Source organism: Bombus huntii, chromosome 7 (genome assembly GCF_024542735.1).
Source record: "Bombus huntii isolate Logan2020A chromosome 7, iyBomHunt1.1, whole genome shotgun sequence".
NCBI classification, from domain to species: domain Eukaryota; kingdom Metazoa; phylum Arthropoda; class Insecta; order Hymenoptera; family Apidae; genus Bombus; species Bombus huntii.
This window is the reverse complement of record NC_066244.1, coordinates 11,009,243-11,026,501: the sequence shown is the minus strand read 5'-3', so window position 1 is coordinate 11,026,501 and position 17,259 is coordinate 11,009,243. Positions and strand designations below refer to the sequence as shown.

The 17,259-nt window shown below is 33.0% G+C and overlaps 1 protein-coding gene across 1 annotated transcript; it reads right to left on the bottom strand.

The window, feature by feature from the left end:
* Positions 1-4,412: 4,412 nt before the first annotated feature.
* LOC126867226 (mitochondrial sodium/calcium exchanger protein-like) lies at positions 4,413-17,259 on the bottom strand. The gene is made up of 9 exons (XM_050621466.1): positions 17,242-17,259; positions 16,637-16,854; positions 11,865-12,190; positions 9,745-9,825; positions 8,227-8,346; positions 7,226-7,549; positions 6,564-6,745; positions 6,306-6,459; positions 4,413-5,585 (listed from the first exon to the last, which is right to left on the bottom strand). Exons 1-9 carry the CDS (start codon positions 17,257-17,259, stop codon positions 5,230-5,232), a joined length of 1,779 nt encoding a protein of 592 aa, XP_050477423.1. The 3' UTR covers positions 4,413-5,229.

Below are 17,259 nucleotides of genomic sequence, written 5' to 3'. Positions count from 1 at the left end.
TACAATATTTGTGCATATATCATGCACTGTAATTGGCAACTAACATTTAGCTCACACGAATAGTTAGAGACGTCGAAATTCTCGGTGCAGACGGAAATGAAAGGGTTAACGACGGAACAATACGAGCCTGCTCCAAGCTACCCCATAATGACGTCGTCCGTCCGCGGAATATGGTTAATTATGTGCTAGCAGGCTTGCCTGACATCGACTCGAACAGGGGGAGACGTGTCGTTAATTTTATAGATAATTAGTGGAACAGAGGCGTTCAAGTGCTTGCGCAGGCAGGAATGAAATGCAAAAGTGCGCGGTGAAACCTGCTGATTGCATTACAGGAAAGACGAATAGCCGTTTCGGTGAATGGGCTCGTTAACTTGCACGCTTACAAATTGGCCACCATTTTGGTCGGCCGTTCTCCCCTTTTTCCGTAGTTTTACTTTTTCTTTCCTTCGCTCCTTCACCGCGCCGCGCCAACGAAAATCCACTAAAGCTAGATAAGAAGGCCAGAGATTAGACGCTTATGCCAATGCCGAACCTTACATTAGATATCTCGTATTATGTCTGGTATCTGCGTAGGAAAACGAGATGCCATCTAATGGCCCTATAAAAACCGTCCACCGTGAGAGATAATAAATGGAATCTTATTAATTCATCTGCTGAACTGTGAATATTTGATGCCTGTCAAATTATATTATTTGCTTCATTAAAATATTTCGAGGAAGGACAGATAGCGTTTAATTTATATAACATTTATGCAGTCGAAGAATTGCAAGTTTCTCTGATAGTATTTCACGTGTATTTCCAAACTGCTTAATTTCGGCGTAACGAAGTGGAATAATTTTGGATGTCAAAAAGGTGACGCTTATTTCCAATTCTTTTTGTGATTACCAATCTTCGCGGAAACACATTATTACGATGTATAAATTATAATGTAGGTACATCAGTGTGGTCATTGGGGACATGTTTTTTATCTGTTCGTAACGTAATAGAATACTAAATAAGGCAGTCAAATCATAATTTTCGATTTTCGTTCAAAATTTTCGAGTCATGGAACTTGTTTTGATAATAAACAATCAGGAATGTTGATTACTGGTTTTTCTGCGAATTTGCATATCCAATGATGAGCAAAAGTATTGACGTGGAACAACCGCTTTTGTGAAACTGTGTGTAAATTTGTAAAACCCGTGATTATTTATGTAATCTTTTTTTGTAAAATATAATTTTCGAATTCGACGTTTAAATATATCGGAAGCAAAGGTTGAAAATAATTATATTAATTATATCTTTTAAAAAATTACATAGACAATCGTACATTTTGCAAGTTTACACAGTATTGTTGATATGTCAGGAAAACCTTGCTTATGTCAGTACTTTTATCCAATACTATATTATTACTGTTTAATATTTGTGTATTGTTATTATATTATACTTTATACTGTAGGTTGTTTGAAACATAATTATTTTTTTATACATTGCATAAACATAAAGATATCTTCATCTATATTATTCGCTCAATTTTTTTCTGTTACTTTTTAAAAACATTCCTCTCGTATTTGCACATATTTTTTCAGGATTACTACTAGAGTCAGTGTCCAAATATTTGGAAACTATTTTATTTGTTTTGCAATGATCGCAGTAGTTGACAGAAGCGTGATTTTCGACCGGAATTCAAACGCATGTATGGCAATTGTTAACAAGTGAGTGCAACAAGAAGCTGACACGGTCCTTGATTTTTTTATACGATACAATATGACGTTTCGTGACCCAATCCATCATGATTTTGTACGCACACAACAGATCACATAGGAGTACGTGTTGAACGTGAACATTATGTAAAAGTTAAAAAATCAATATCTCGACATGTGTTTCTATCTTGTACCTATAAACTTTTACGAACTATGTATAAAATAGTACAAAGTCATATGATAGGCAATTTAAAAAATAAACGTTTCTTAAAGTAAAATGAAGAGAATTTTAAACAAATTCTTTTCTGTAAATTATCTTGCAATTTATTATAAGAAAATACTTTACAATATTATATTTTTTATTATTTTAGTTGATGTTAGTGTTTTAGAACAGAGAGTTTTACAGAAGCATTTGAAAATATGTCAAAATGACGAAAAATTTTTCTAATTTATTGAATTTAATACAGCATTTAATATACTTTATCAGCATAATTCTGCATTATAATCTTTTTGATGTTGTTACAAGAAAGAAATTTATTAAAGGCTTCCCTACTTAATTAGATTTTTAGCTGCTGATTTAAGATTTAATAATCTGCACGTACAATTTTTTTTTAATTTGCAATAATTTTAATATCCCCGTATAAAAATGATTATATCTCCAAATTCTGTGACGCCAATTCACAATGAATAAAATAAGTCTATAATACTTGGTGTCTTTAGTAATTATTATTGGAAACTTCATATACGCTTCCGCTCAAAAATTCTGGGACATTTTTTATTTTTAATAAAGTTTGGATCTTTAATGTAGATTATGAACTTAAAGTTACACGCATTTTATAGTATAAATTATAATACATTATCGTCTTATAGAACATTAGCTACTTTTTTCCATTCCTTCCAGTTGCATACTTCTCGATCATTAGTGACAAAGTTGATACTGCTTTTGATTAAATTTGACAGTATTGGTCAGAGTCATCGAGTAATTTGATGCTTTGTCGTATCAGGCATCGAATTGAACGATAGTCTTGCATACTTTTTAATCACTGTTTCTTTCTAGCTTTCCAATCTTTCTAGCTGTCTAAGAAAATTAATAAACGTTTTATTATGATAATTAATAACATGAAATTTCAAAATTAACTTCATTGTATATTGAGGAATACTATAGATTAATTAACGTTGTTAATACAACGTTGTGTGAAAATTGAAAATTATTTATCGTAAATGGTGTAATGGAAAATTCGCCCAAGAAATTAACATCTGTGATATTGAAAGTACCAGTTTCTTATTTATCTTGTACCGATAGACGCGCGGCACATCCCACGCCTGATTATGTATTCGATTAAATGTTTGCATCGTTGTTGGATCGCCCTAAATTATATGATAGCATAGAAAATGCAAAAGTGGTTGTGTATAGAGCGAAATCATACCAACACAGTCGTAGTTTTCTTGTCTGGCAGTATACATAGTTGCCATAATGTTAGTTCAGTTGGAAAACGCAACACCTCGGCTAGCCTCAAGGGAAATGTCGGAAAAAGGACCCAACATTGCTCGACTGTTGCTTTCACACGTTCGAATAATGTATATCCTTCTCGAATGCTTATGTAGCAGCCCCTTGGCCCATTAAAAATGTATCCCTGTCCACATAGTTACGATGTTGACTCATTTGCAGACATCGTTTACAAGAAAACCTTTTGCACCGTTGCCGTTTCCATGTAATCCGCGTTCTTTCTTTCCTTGAGCCTGTCCTTCCTTAAATAATTTATGGGGTGGATTCGGTGGTGATATCACTTATTAGGGGTTCTGCTATACGTAAAAAATGTATATCACGTCGTAGCTCAAAATGTTCTTCATTCGCTATTATTTCGACCCTCCCTTAAGTGAATATCCATCTTCAAAGCCATGCTTAGCCTTTTCCGGACTATAAATAAGACCTTTTTATTACTTCTTGCGTAAAAGGAGTCGAAGTTTTCATGTAGTTTTCATTATGTCAGCTTCTTACTCTGGTTGAATGTCTATTTCGTTATTTGAAAATGTAAATTTGTTTGAACGTTCATTGTATGAATACTTTTTATAGTATTATTTTGATAAAAACTTTCAAAATATCATACAAACTTATTCTAAAAATCGAACTTATTACTACAAAATATCTGTCAGTACAAATCATATTTTGATTTTATTTCATCGCAATGAACCAATAAACTCTCTCTATCAATTCACCTGGTATTGATACAGGTTTCATATATCTTTCATTTTTAAAGCTATCCTCGCATAAAAGTCCAATGGGAGACTATAAAATTGGAGACGATATTAGAGCCCAAAGTGTCTACTGTTCTTTTCGAATTTCGTATTTTTATTATAAGTTTTTAATAAAGCTTTAAATGTCTCATATTTGTATAATATTTTTTGCTCGATTATACTCACGGAATATTGACAAAGTGAGTGTTAAAACCTAGGAGGATATAACCATTTTGCTGCTATTAAATAATATGGAACCCATTTTGCGAAAAGCAGGTAATAAATAAAGAGAAAATTTACACCGAAAATTTTGTTTTATCAACTATTTCTTCTGTATACAATATAATGGATAGTATTATTAATTAAAGTACTGAAGGTAAATGACTTCAGCACACCATAAGGGTTATTAATATCAACTCAATTAATTTAATGCTTATAATATTGTTTATTATTAATTTCATATTTATTGCTTGAAAGCAAAGCTAAACGTAACTTTATAATGTTTTATAGGCATTCTATCATTTCCATATAATACAAATTCTTGTCGTTACTAGTAGATTGAGTTAAAATTTGGTTAATTGAAATTTAATTTTCATTTCCGAATAATAAATGAAAGTCATGGCGATGTACATAAATTTTTAGCGAATTTAACTATAAACATACTTCAGTTTAGAATAAAATATTTAGTTCTCATAATATTAACGTAAATACAGCCTACAGTATAAAAGTATTAACATTTACACTGCAAGATATAATAAATATATGGTTTAATTTAAATCAACATACTTACTTTCTACTTGAAGATTACAAGAAAAAGAAACCAGAACATTTCTGTCGACTTTCTGATTTTAATGTCATTTTCTGATTAAAAAATAGTATTTTGATATGATATAGTTGAAGACAAAAACAACCTATCACATGCATATAAGCCTTTTAAATGTAACTTTTAATTTATAACAAAATTTTGAAAAAAATGTACGACTATTAAGATAAATATATTTGAATATCTTCCATATTTTAACATCATGACAAGCGATATCATTAAAATTATGAAGTAGGTGAAACAATATACGTTTAGTTCCAAAATTAAATACAAAAACAATTTCGCTAATATAGAATGGACTGAGACAACGTATTTAAATTTTGAAACTATACTTTCGGAAGAAATAATCGGGTTCTTTTCCTGTAATCTGCTCTTTTATAAAGATAGTCGATATTATATGTACGTATTATTTATTTTTCGCGTATTTGTCTCAGCATTACCGTGCAAATGCGATTCAAGTTACTCATTAAGAATTTTATCCGATTCTAGTTACGGTCGATGATCGGTACCGAGTGGATGAATCGCTTTGAATTCGCTGAGGAACTGAATGAGAATAAACGTGAAATATATAGTATATAAGAGATAGCCGTATGATTTTCGTGCTATAGACCCGGTAATGTTTAAGTAAATAATAGACGTTATTAATGAGCACAGAAGGAAAGCCAAACAACCAGGCGCCATATCGCTCATTCTCATGTTTGTACGATGCTCTGGGTGTTTGCTGGCTGCCATTCCGTAAGTTAGTCCCAATCCCAAGAGTGTATTGAACATCGGTCCGCCAAAGCAAGCTGCATATCCCATTCGTGGAAATCCTTGTCTAGCTATGGCGACGTTCGATATGAGATCTATAAGCAGATTTCAGTCAATATCTGGTCTATAGTTAACGTTCAAGTGAAATATTAGATGATTGGATTCACAACCAAGAGCTACACAGCTCGTGTAACTACTTTTTAAATATTCAACAGCTAGTGGGGTGCGTTATGGAGTTTGCTTCTTTTATTTATACTTTATTGAACGGTTTTTAATGGAAAGTAAAGACGATAAAAACATGCGATGGTGGAATGTAGTTAAAGGGTCATGAGGATAATATTTACACTGGCTACAAAAAGTAATTTGCACACCATTGTATTTATTATAGCATTTACATACTAATAATTAATTAGGTTCAGGTATATTAAATTTCACATCATCATTTAGCAGTACTTTCATATGACTAGAAAAATTTGAAATGTAAAATGATAGAAAGAAAATACACAATTTTTCGTCGCATGAGACGTGTTAATATTAAAAAGTATGTAGACGTAAGCACAAAAGTCTATGACGCGTGAAATCCTAATTTTAAATTCAAACATAAGTTCCAATAATTTGTAAGTGTGAATTTGTAAGTGTAACTTTGTGCAAGTGTGTAATTATACATGATTTGCCTATATTAAGTTTCAAATAACTTTCATGTAAGGGTTAATGTATAATGTAATTACGTGGTTTCAGTTGACCATGTCGAACAACAGGAAAGCTAGAGGAAATTCAACGCACGAATTATTTTACAATAATATTGTTGCACTCACCACCTACGCTGTTTCCCCACGCGAGGAACGTAATACCGAGCATGGCGTCCGATATACTGAAAGCGTATCCTACGCATTGGAGGACTGCCATCACCTCCCCGGCTACCAAATAGACCGTCAGCATAGCAGCCAAGAATCCGAAAAATGCAAAAGCCTGCAATTAATTTGTCGCCGGCCGTTATGAGCAAGCAGTTGTATGAGAGCGCAGCGGATACGAAAGCTTGGCGCGAATGGCGAAAAGGTAGAAAAAGTACTCACGTTATGAAACTTTGGTACGCGATCCACGTGGGTCATTAGAAATACAATTACACCAATTACGGTACCGACCACCAGGAATATTGGCACCACTGAAACCGGGCCAAAATGTGTTTTCCAAACTACGGAACGAGGGTGAAAATGAGATGGCAGTCGTGATAGCTGACCGAAGATATTTTTAACTACTAATGAAAGCTAGAAAACTTCTTATTACTTCGGTAGTTATCGTTTTCAATAACGTATGTGAGAAATTCTCGACTAAATTAATCTTACGATTAAAACTCAAAATAAGTGTTTATCTAGTTGATAGTATACATCAGACACGCTATTTGATTGTTACACGACTATGTAATTTTTAATAATAATTTATCTTCCTAGATAGTCATATAGAAGAAAAGGACAGAAAGTCAGTTGGAATAGGTACGTTAATATTACGTAATATATTAATATTAAAAAAGTGGTGGAAAGAAGTGGAATCGGTGTATAAACATCTGTGACAGTTTGTTTTAATTTCGACTAAACTCTGGCAATTTGTATGTTACAAAAATGGGCATGCTTACCTATATTTCACCACGTTAAAATTTTTCCGCGAAATCTCAAGCTTTTATTAGTGCTGGCAATTTATAACGGCGGCCGTAAAAGGCGCGACAATTAATACAACTAACCGTTTAATAGAAACAACGACAACGTCGGTGTCACACACAGCTGGAAGCAATTTAGCAACTTGGTCCAACCTCTCTTTACCGTAGTCATGTTCACAAGCGGAATAAATAATTGAAGAAGAAGCATGACGGGCGAACGTATGATTAAAATAAATTTAACGAATCGATTTGCACTTGTCCAATCTTCTTCTCCTATCGGATTAATGTCATAGAGAAATTCCTTGAAAAGTCCCTTTGGCCTGTCGACGTCTTCTACCACCATCTCTTCTGGCAGTGTTGTTCTGTTTTGCCTCTGTTCTTTCTCCAGCTCGACCGCAATTGCAATATCTGATACGTGGAAGATTTATTATTGTATGAAACATCTGGAGAAAGGACTAAATGTTTTACTAATAAATAATATTCCTATAATATAATATTAATTGTATTTTTAATGTGCGACTTGGTTTACGTAAGATATAACTATATGAACTTGTTTCTGCAAGAACTATCGTACTAAAGATAGGAAAATCTTTCTATGATATTTTATAATCCTTTGGGACGTTTTCCGTAAGAAATGGTATATTGGTGTCTACTCTCCAAGGAGTGAAAGTCCAGAAATTGAACCTACCTTCCTTAATTTATTTGGCTTGACACGTAAGTTTCTGCATTCTTTAATAATCCTTTAACGGAAATTAATATTTCCATAGAAATTATTTTTATAACATATACATAGTATACAGCGTATTAAATAAACGATCAAAAAAAAAAAAAAAAAAATTACCTACGTGATATCGGATAAACTTGAGGTATAGCATAGATATACGTATACCAAAACAGCGTAAGAAAGAAAAGTTGACGAATTAGAATGCGATTCTAGACGAATACTATACTATACTATACTCTAACTTGACTGTGAAACATTTGTGAAAGGTCTACATAAAAATTCATGAAAGCGTACGTACTGTGATTTTGATTTAATGAAAGCGAGAAAAGTGCATGATCAATTGGGGAAATAACATGCATACCCATCTTAGTTCGCAACCTAACGGCACGACCCTTTACGGGAATCCTGGGAATGATGTCCTTGTCCTTGTTCGCCAAGTAAGTGCGCAGGATATCTGGATCGGGTACGCTTGGGATCCTGCCTGCGAAAGTACATAAGGGAACCTTGCAGGGAAAGGATCGATAACTACACTTGCGTCGACATCCTTTTTTGTCTTCGCAAGTAGAAGTATTCGTTTCGAAATGCTTTCAGCCTTTTCATAGATACGTCCGCGTAATGTTTGGCTTCGGTTGCAAACCGAGCAAGGAACGTAACAAACAGTACACATAGTACATGTTAAACAGAGGTTCAACAGCATTCAAACACGATTTCTTCGTATTTTGTTTCTCTGGTCGGTGGAAATTATTCTTTTTCTTAAGTCGTAGTTATTATTTGAAAAGACAAAAGTACTTATTTTCCTCCTGTTCGTATTTAATGAGTTGAGAATTATAGAGTGATGTGAATCAATCGATTGAGTCTTCTCATAGAACTATTATTATTGTAAAATATTCACTATACTTTTTAAGCCATTGGCAATCTATCGTGACTGATGTTAAAGTTATATTTTATTTTATTACGAAACAATAGTAAAAGTTATGCAAATATTTTGTACATTTTATAACATTATATTTACCAGATACGAATATGAAATTCTAATGCTTTGGGTTAGGTCTATTAAAATCTATTAAAACCTGCGGAATATCTTTTCATTCTTATTTTGAATACTATTCTCGTCGTATGTTATTAAACTCCTTTCGAAACAATTTTCTCATTTGCATATAATGTAAACAAAATTATAGCTATAAATGTAAAAATATTCACGTTCTCGTTATTATCCGAGAACTATAGGTAACGGATTTATGATATGTATTCAGACATCGCATTAGTTATAGAAAATATTAAATTTTTGTTTCCTTGTCTGCTTCTCTCACGAATCTATGCTATTTCTAAAAAAAATATGCCGAGAATTAATGACGTGAACAACCTGTATAGCTAGTATGTAAAGAAGATTTATATTGTTTGAGACGGAAAACAAGATGTGTATTAACAAGGAAAATACAGATGGCTGTGAAATCGAGTAAATATTTGTTCCATTATTTTTTATCGGAAAAATCTATCGTCAGCCACATTCGTTACTGTGCAACGTCGATATAGTCGACTGAAACTTTATCGAAGAGTTTCTCCTCCACTCGTTACAACGCGTAATTGTAATCGAACAATATCGTTTTCTTAATTAAATCGAGTTTTCAAGCTGCTTTTGTTGTTTCCAGTTTATGTTTCCTTTCATATTCTCATTTTCGAGTATAACATTACACGTCTGAATTACGTTTATGTCTAGGGAAAGTTATTCGTTTGAATAGGGCTTGCCCAGGATTCAATATGAAACCCTTTGTTTCCCATGGAAATTCTGGGAAACCCCTTTCTTCCTGCCCGGATTTGGTCATACCACTGAATGATGCTTTATCAAGCGTTTCGAAAAGTTATGCAGCATTAAACGCACTTTTTAGCCTCTCCTCCCGGTTCTCGTATATCTGCATTATCACCACCAGGCTGATGAACAATAGGTAGCAAAGAACAAAGCCTGCAATTAAAATGTATCAGCATTAAAAAGCATTACCGTCGTTTGGTCATGCAGGTGCGCACAAAAGTCAGAGTAATTAATTGCCACAAAAGCGCAATGTGACACGGAAAAACTTGCGGCGCATTGTAAATCTCTCCTTAAATTAGGGAATGGTAAAAAGGACTTATTAGTTTTGCTCGTTTTTGCATCGCAGCGAGCCGGATGTTTTATTCGCGCCCATTATGCGTGAAATTATTCTGAGAAACTCACAACAATGGAACACTTGGGCTAATAATTAATTGCGCTGTTCTAATGATCAATATCAATAAATTTGTCGATTGAAAGTGGAGCTTTCTGGAGACTATGGGTTAAGGTGATGAATTGAATTAATCTCATTGGAAATTTTATTTTCTTTCTTTTTCATTCAAAGCTAAATTTGAAATAAATAAGTAACTTTTAAAAAAAGTCTATTGTTCGTACGAAAAGGAAAATTTAATTTCTTGTTTGTTATCTAGAAAATGAAGTAATATTTTACAACCGTTCTGCCATTTTTTGTAACAGACGTGTGTATTCTTTTTGCATAAATTCAAAGAAAAACTGAATATTTTCAGTGACAACTGACGCAGTAATGAAATCTACATACATATATGCGCGAAATAAATAAAAATACCATAACTTTTCGAGTGTTTTGTGCTTCGATGGGAAATATAATAAGTATCATTCTTTATTAATAATTTCTAGTAATTAGTAAATATTAGAATACTGGCTACATATTCCTCAATCTACTGCAATACTAATCATTTCAGCATTAAGTACTTCAATATACTAATTAGATACGAATCGAGAATAAGTACCGACTTCAATTGTTGGATCATTGGAATGAAATTTCGATGAAATATTTGTAAATTTTTTATCAACTTTTTTAGTCTTTTAAAGTTTGAGAGGCTTATGAATCGCAGCAGAAATTCGTGGGGGGTTAAATTGTGAGGAAGCCGAAACGATGGCAGAAAGATCGTGGCTTTGCTTAATTAAATTCATTCCAGAGTTATCGTTATTGCCAAATTAAACTGCATACGTATGGCTCTCACCCGTAGATAAATTTTTCCGTTTCTGAGCATGAGCATGAAGCATGGCATATTTGATCGCCACCCCGTTTTTACCCCCTTTATATCTCTTCTACACTTCGTCCAGATAATTTTATGCAGATCTAGAGGGCGCACTATTATTTTTTACTCCTCAATCCTTTTTTAAGGAATATCGAAAAACGAATAAATAAACGGAGATATATGAAATTCATGCATATAAGGTACTCAGTAATCTCCAAATAATTCTATTGTTATAATTCCAAGTCTTATAAAATAATGATAACGAATGATGAAAACTTTTATTTTCAAAGTAATTTAGAAAAACTAAAATAAAACTAAATAAAAAGAACAATATTTCTTCTGGATAGCTGAACGAATATTTTACTTGTTAAATACGGGATGTCAAAGGAAAGCATTGGGAAAGATTAAAGGAAATTGTCATATAGAGGAAAAAGATCACAGTAAACATGGATCAAAAAAGAAGAAAATGTTTTCGATGTTATAGACAATAGAAATATCGTTCAGTTTGAAATCCTTTTCGATTGTTTATTTTCAACTCCGTGAGCTCTTTGTTGAATTTCAAAAATGTTCCACTAAAAAAGGCGAAAAATGTAACAGATCGTGCTTTTCTGGTCTGCAATTAAAATTTAACGATTTATTTCGATTAAATTTTATGAAACTAAATTTCCAGAAAAGATCGAAAATTACAGGAGCGGCTGAACGCATTGATTTTTAACTCAGTTACCAAAGCCCTTTCTAAAACAGGCTTCGTAACGTAACATACAATGTTCCAAAGAACTCTCTACAGTTTCCTCAAAGTTCCACGCTTCCTCGGAACATTCGACTCGAGAGGTTCCTCCATGTGAAAGTTGAGGGGATAGCGAATCCAGCGTTCGAGTCGGGTAACAAAGATAACGGAATAAAAGGCGCGATTTGAGTCTCGTAAAGGTTCGATATTGAGAAAGGTGTACGTACTGATAGCTTCCCAAAGGTGAACCGTGCCATCTTTTATGACGTAGCTGATCCAGCATACCGTAACGATGTAAAAGCATGCGTCTCTCATCAAGGGTTTCAACAGGACTCGAAAGGGCTTGACTACCGCAACAGAGCCGGCGATAATCGCCGTCACGAAGACACCGGCGCCGATTAATTCCGTGAACATTATTATCCCTTCGTCGGTACCCGATACGAGGGACGTGAAGATGTCAGGAGCACCGTTTCCGAATGCCAATATCGTCACCCCGGCTATATTGTCCGACAGCTGCAAAACACTGGCTATCACCGCCAGTGACGGGCAGAAGCTACACAGACAGAGGAAATGAAAAAATGGTGGGACAATCGTAGGGTGTTTGGAGTTGAGAATGGGCTACATGGTTCGGACAAACACCGTCTCGTGTTAATCGGATTTTCATTATAGGTGTTACATCCAATATGGTATGGTAACAGATCAGTTTAGATGAAATCTATCTCTATAGGATGTCCCAGATCTTCTATGCAAAATTGGCTTATACTCTACAAGTAAAAGTAAGAAAAAGCGTGTAACACAGGATCGTGTGGTCTTTCGTTCGATATAACGATTAAACGAGCATTAACTTTAATGACGAACAGTTCAAATAAAATTGACTCTTTGATCCTTAGGATCGTTAAATACCACGGTACTAAACTTCCTCTTGCGAGAAACTTTCAAAGAGAAAGATTTTCAACCAAAAATTAATAGACATCGTAAATTAATATAAAAAATTCGTAATATTTATTTACATCGACAGAAAATGTATAATGTAATAAGTTCGATTTTTCTTGAATATCAGCTCTGTAACCATAAGAATAACTGTAAGACTAAATTACGCTTCGAAACGGAATTAATATAAATATCGATAATTTGTTTCCATTCATTTCGTATCATCGAATAAAAAATTGATCTATTGTTATTTTTATGAAAGTAACAAACCTTTTAGGAGCTATTTAATTACAAATCCCCTTACAATCTTCATTCCAAGAAGGAAAACCTAATTAAAACTGCCAGTGCAGTTTATTCAATTCACCATCATTTTCTGTGCTCTTCTTCCAAAAAATTCCCAATACCTATGAAAGTTTCTCCCAATATTTCCTAACTTTTAATTTGCCTCCTGCGGCCAAATCGATATCATGTACATATCGTAAAAGCGTGTGTCGAAATATACACAGTGATCGTATTAAAAGATGAAACGTGAGTCTAGAGAAGAAGAACGGTAATGATTAATTTACGACGATCGCAATCGCTTTGGTTCGATATTTAATTTGCAAACGTGGAGCAACAAATTACTCACGTTATCTCATTTCTGCCTATTTTATTCCCATGTACATAGATATGTGCGTTTTTTTTTATCGTGAATCGAATTTCGATGTAACCGCATTTCTAAATACACTCCGTACGGCACGTTAAATGAATTAGGTTTCATCCGATACGCGTTTAGCTGTAAGCGTTGAAGGAGGAGTAAAGAGGAGAAGAAAGCAATGGAGGACGTGATATACGACAAAAAAGTTGGCGAGCAAATTCGTAATTAATTCCTTTCCTTTGTCACGTCCGGCAGAAAGGTCCTTCACGTAGAAAGAGATATTGGATTTAATTGTTTTAATAAATTTCACAGGAAAGATTATCCTTCAATAACGATCTTGTAATGTCATTTTATCATAATTAAAAATTAATCCTATTAAATGTTCTTCAAAGATAAAAGGAAAAACTCTAACCATTTAATACCAATAGGACACGCAAATGTATTTGATGTTAAAAGTGTCTATATTGAGTCATATCCTTCAGCTTTATTTATGTATCATCTGTCTTTTATACGTGTTAATACGATATAATCAAATAAAGTAAATAGTTAAGCCTCGAATCTTAAATTTTTTACTCAAATCAGTATTGATATTTTTACGTTGAAATAAATGTTCGACCATTTCGCAGGGAAACGTGTTTACAGTATAACGCGCCAACGAGGGTCGTAAACTCTCGTTATGATACAATAATCGACACTATAAATCAGCCGATCCCTTACTTTGTTTAAGATAATAGAAATAAAAGACAAAAAAGAATTGGTCGAATGATTATAACATTCAGTTAAGAGTTTAAATATGCAGTTTATTTCTAACAACTTTGAAGAATGCGAGTGATACGTGTAAAAGTGTTTTCAGCAGAGTCAATAGTAATTGTCTTCTGTGACAATGGCCCTAGATGTATAAGGAACTAGTGATGGGTACTGACCTCCCCCATCAACGGTCATTTGCGAGTGGAAGTGGCTTTCGAACATTGTACATGGGAAAACCTGCCTTTCTTATATTTTGCCGGAATGAGTAATAACCTGAAGAAACTTCTCGACTTGAAATATCCTTGTAGTAATTAAGAGCCTCGACAGTAAAGTAAAGAATGCTAAATCTTATACCAGTTCCTTAGGATTATTGCGGGTCTGAGTAAGTAGCTGAGTATATAGCTGGTGGCTATTTTGACAGACGGATGGATTATAGCATATGGTAGAGTCTTGGGATGTAACAATAAACGTGAAGCATCTAACTTTTGAAAATTTACTTAGAAAATTGCTATTTTCTATGTAAAATAGTCGAAAGTAATAAAAGATAAATGGAAAGCACTCAAACACCCTTAGAAACTTTTTATATGTTTAGTATTATACATAAAACATTTTTGAAATCTCGTTAGCATTGAGATACGACTATCGTGATTATGTTGGTAAAATTTGAATCGGATCTGAAATAGTATAAGATACAAGATGTTAATTGGAAGTATACTTTTCGCAAAGATCACGAGAATATTTGAACAGTAAACAATGCACTGTATTAATAAGTTAAAATACCTATTTAGTGAGACAATCTTTAGCACTAATTATTGTATCGTATTGTATTATTGTATTCATGTTATATACTAATTTTTCTTTCATTCAGTGTATGTTTGCAATAAATGTCTCGTAACTTCTATAAATGTTTTCGAATTGATTTCAAATTTTACTATTATAATCACGCTAGTCGTGAATCATTACGGTGCTAACAAAATTTCAAACAGAGTCGTACAATGCACATAATGTATTCATCAACATTTTTTGTAGCAAATGTACGAATATTTTCGTGAATCACTGTATATGTATATTAGTAACACAGTACACTTCTGTTAAATCCTATTGTGAAATCATATCACTTGACTATTCGATCCTTTTCATGTGGGATGGACTATTACTTTTGACCCATTGCATCGAATATTCCGGATGATCATAGCTATATCTATTGAGAGCAGCCACAATAGGCAATAGATTGTAACTGCTTAAATCGCATTTAAGTTATATACGTGATACATACATGTTAAAATTTTATTAGGGAAGCAAGAGGCCAGCAACCGTGTTGTAGGGGCAGATGGTTTCTTTTTAATGACGGGGTATAAAGCTTTCGCCGACCATTTGGATTAAAATTGAATCGCTTTCCGCATGAGAATATGTCGATTCGCACGCACACGATGAGCTATAATTCACCCTTTACTGAACACAATGTGCCGTGAAAGACTTTATGCGTCACCTAACCATCGATATCGGCATTTTTATGGAAAATCATAGAAATTTTATTTCCCCCATAACTATTTTATTAACTATCATTCCGCGATTTTCCTCGCTTTTGATCAAACCTGCGTACAACGTCTATGACGTATAAAATGTCGAAATAAGCAACGTTGGTAGATGCCTTAGTACCTTGACAAAAAAAAAAGTAATTACGCTTCCTACGACGAGAATTTAAAAACTAAAAAAAAAGAATTTTGTAAATGGAGATGTGAAATGTATATTTGTATTTCGTTAAAGAGGAGAAACACACATATATGAGAAAAATAATAATTAGCAAAATAAGATATATGTCTCTAGCGTGATATTCTAATAAATGAAACAAAAATCTGTAAAATGAAATCTATTTTGTAAATCTTAATCGGATTCTACCAAATAATTTCTATTGAGGATAATAATTTAATACTTAATTGAAGTACATATCTGCGATTGTCTTACATTAATATCTATTAAATAATTAAATTAGTTTTAGTTAATTAACTAAGGATTCATAACGCAGATGAAGAATAATTCGAAATCTCGAATCAGACCAAATCGAAATTAAAAGACGTTATGGAATTCAATATAAAGATACCATATCCTTTGCCTAATCGAATTTCATAAATAATTATGAATATCATCATAAATTATTCCAAGTCTCTTTGTCTTATCTTATGAATAAAATGAGATAATGCAAAGGATGAAAAATCGTAAACAGAGCAGTGAATAATAATCTAATATCGTAATTTTATAAAACTAGTACTTTCCTGTTCTTTAGACCAGAAACAAAATTTTTAAGGTACTACAAACATTTGGAAATATTTAGCAAAGACGATTCTCTTTAATTTCGATAAAAGAATTGAGATGAATGAAATTTTAAGAAACAAATTTTCAACTCCCGTATAGGCAATCAAAGTCGTTATCACGCATCCTACTCCTATAGATCAGATACGTAGCGATAATATTACTTTCATACATTCCCGAATCTTCTAATTATTTCTTGTAACCTATTATAGAAGATAGATATAGAAGAAAGGACGGAATGTTTTTAAAAGATTATTAAAGAATTTATAAATGGCTATTCGGATATCTAGTTGCTGACTCAAAGGTTAAATACAAAGTATTTTAATAATTAGCGAGAAAGATATAAAGCCTTTAATCTTAGAAATAGCTACTCACAAATTGTCCGCTGTAGTTCCTAAAATTAAAAACAGATATAAAAGCCATATGACCATTATCGCCAGTCCTATAGTGAATAAAAACGTGTTCTCCGAACCAAAGGAGCAAAAAAGGATTTCCGTATATTGAATTACGGAATCCGTGAAACAATCTTTGGTTTCTTTCACCCATCTACAACGATCTTCAGTGGGAATGTTCCAAACGTATGAACAATCGTCCTATAAATGAAAAAGTTAGATTAGAACTATAAAATAGAATATTAGAAGCATAGAATAGAACTAGTAAACTTTGGATTCGATATAATAAAATATGCCAGTCGGTAGATTATGGATACTTATGCAAATTCATATATTTATGATCATAGTTAACGAAAACTTACTTACTTAATTGTATATGTCAATAATGAGAGAATGTTTTATGAGTAATGTAATGTTGTTTAAATTCAATTCTACGTACCGTGGATAAAGCAAATGATACTCAGAAACTACAATGTTTTACAGTGCAAAAATGTCTTATGACTGTGATACATTAAATGGTACCGTTTCAACGCCAATTTGGAGAACAAAATGGAAAATATGTATTATGTAAATGTCACTGTACCTTACGTATCGGTAAGTATCCAT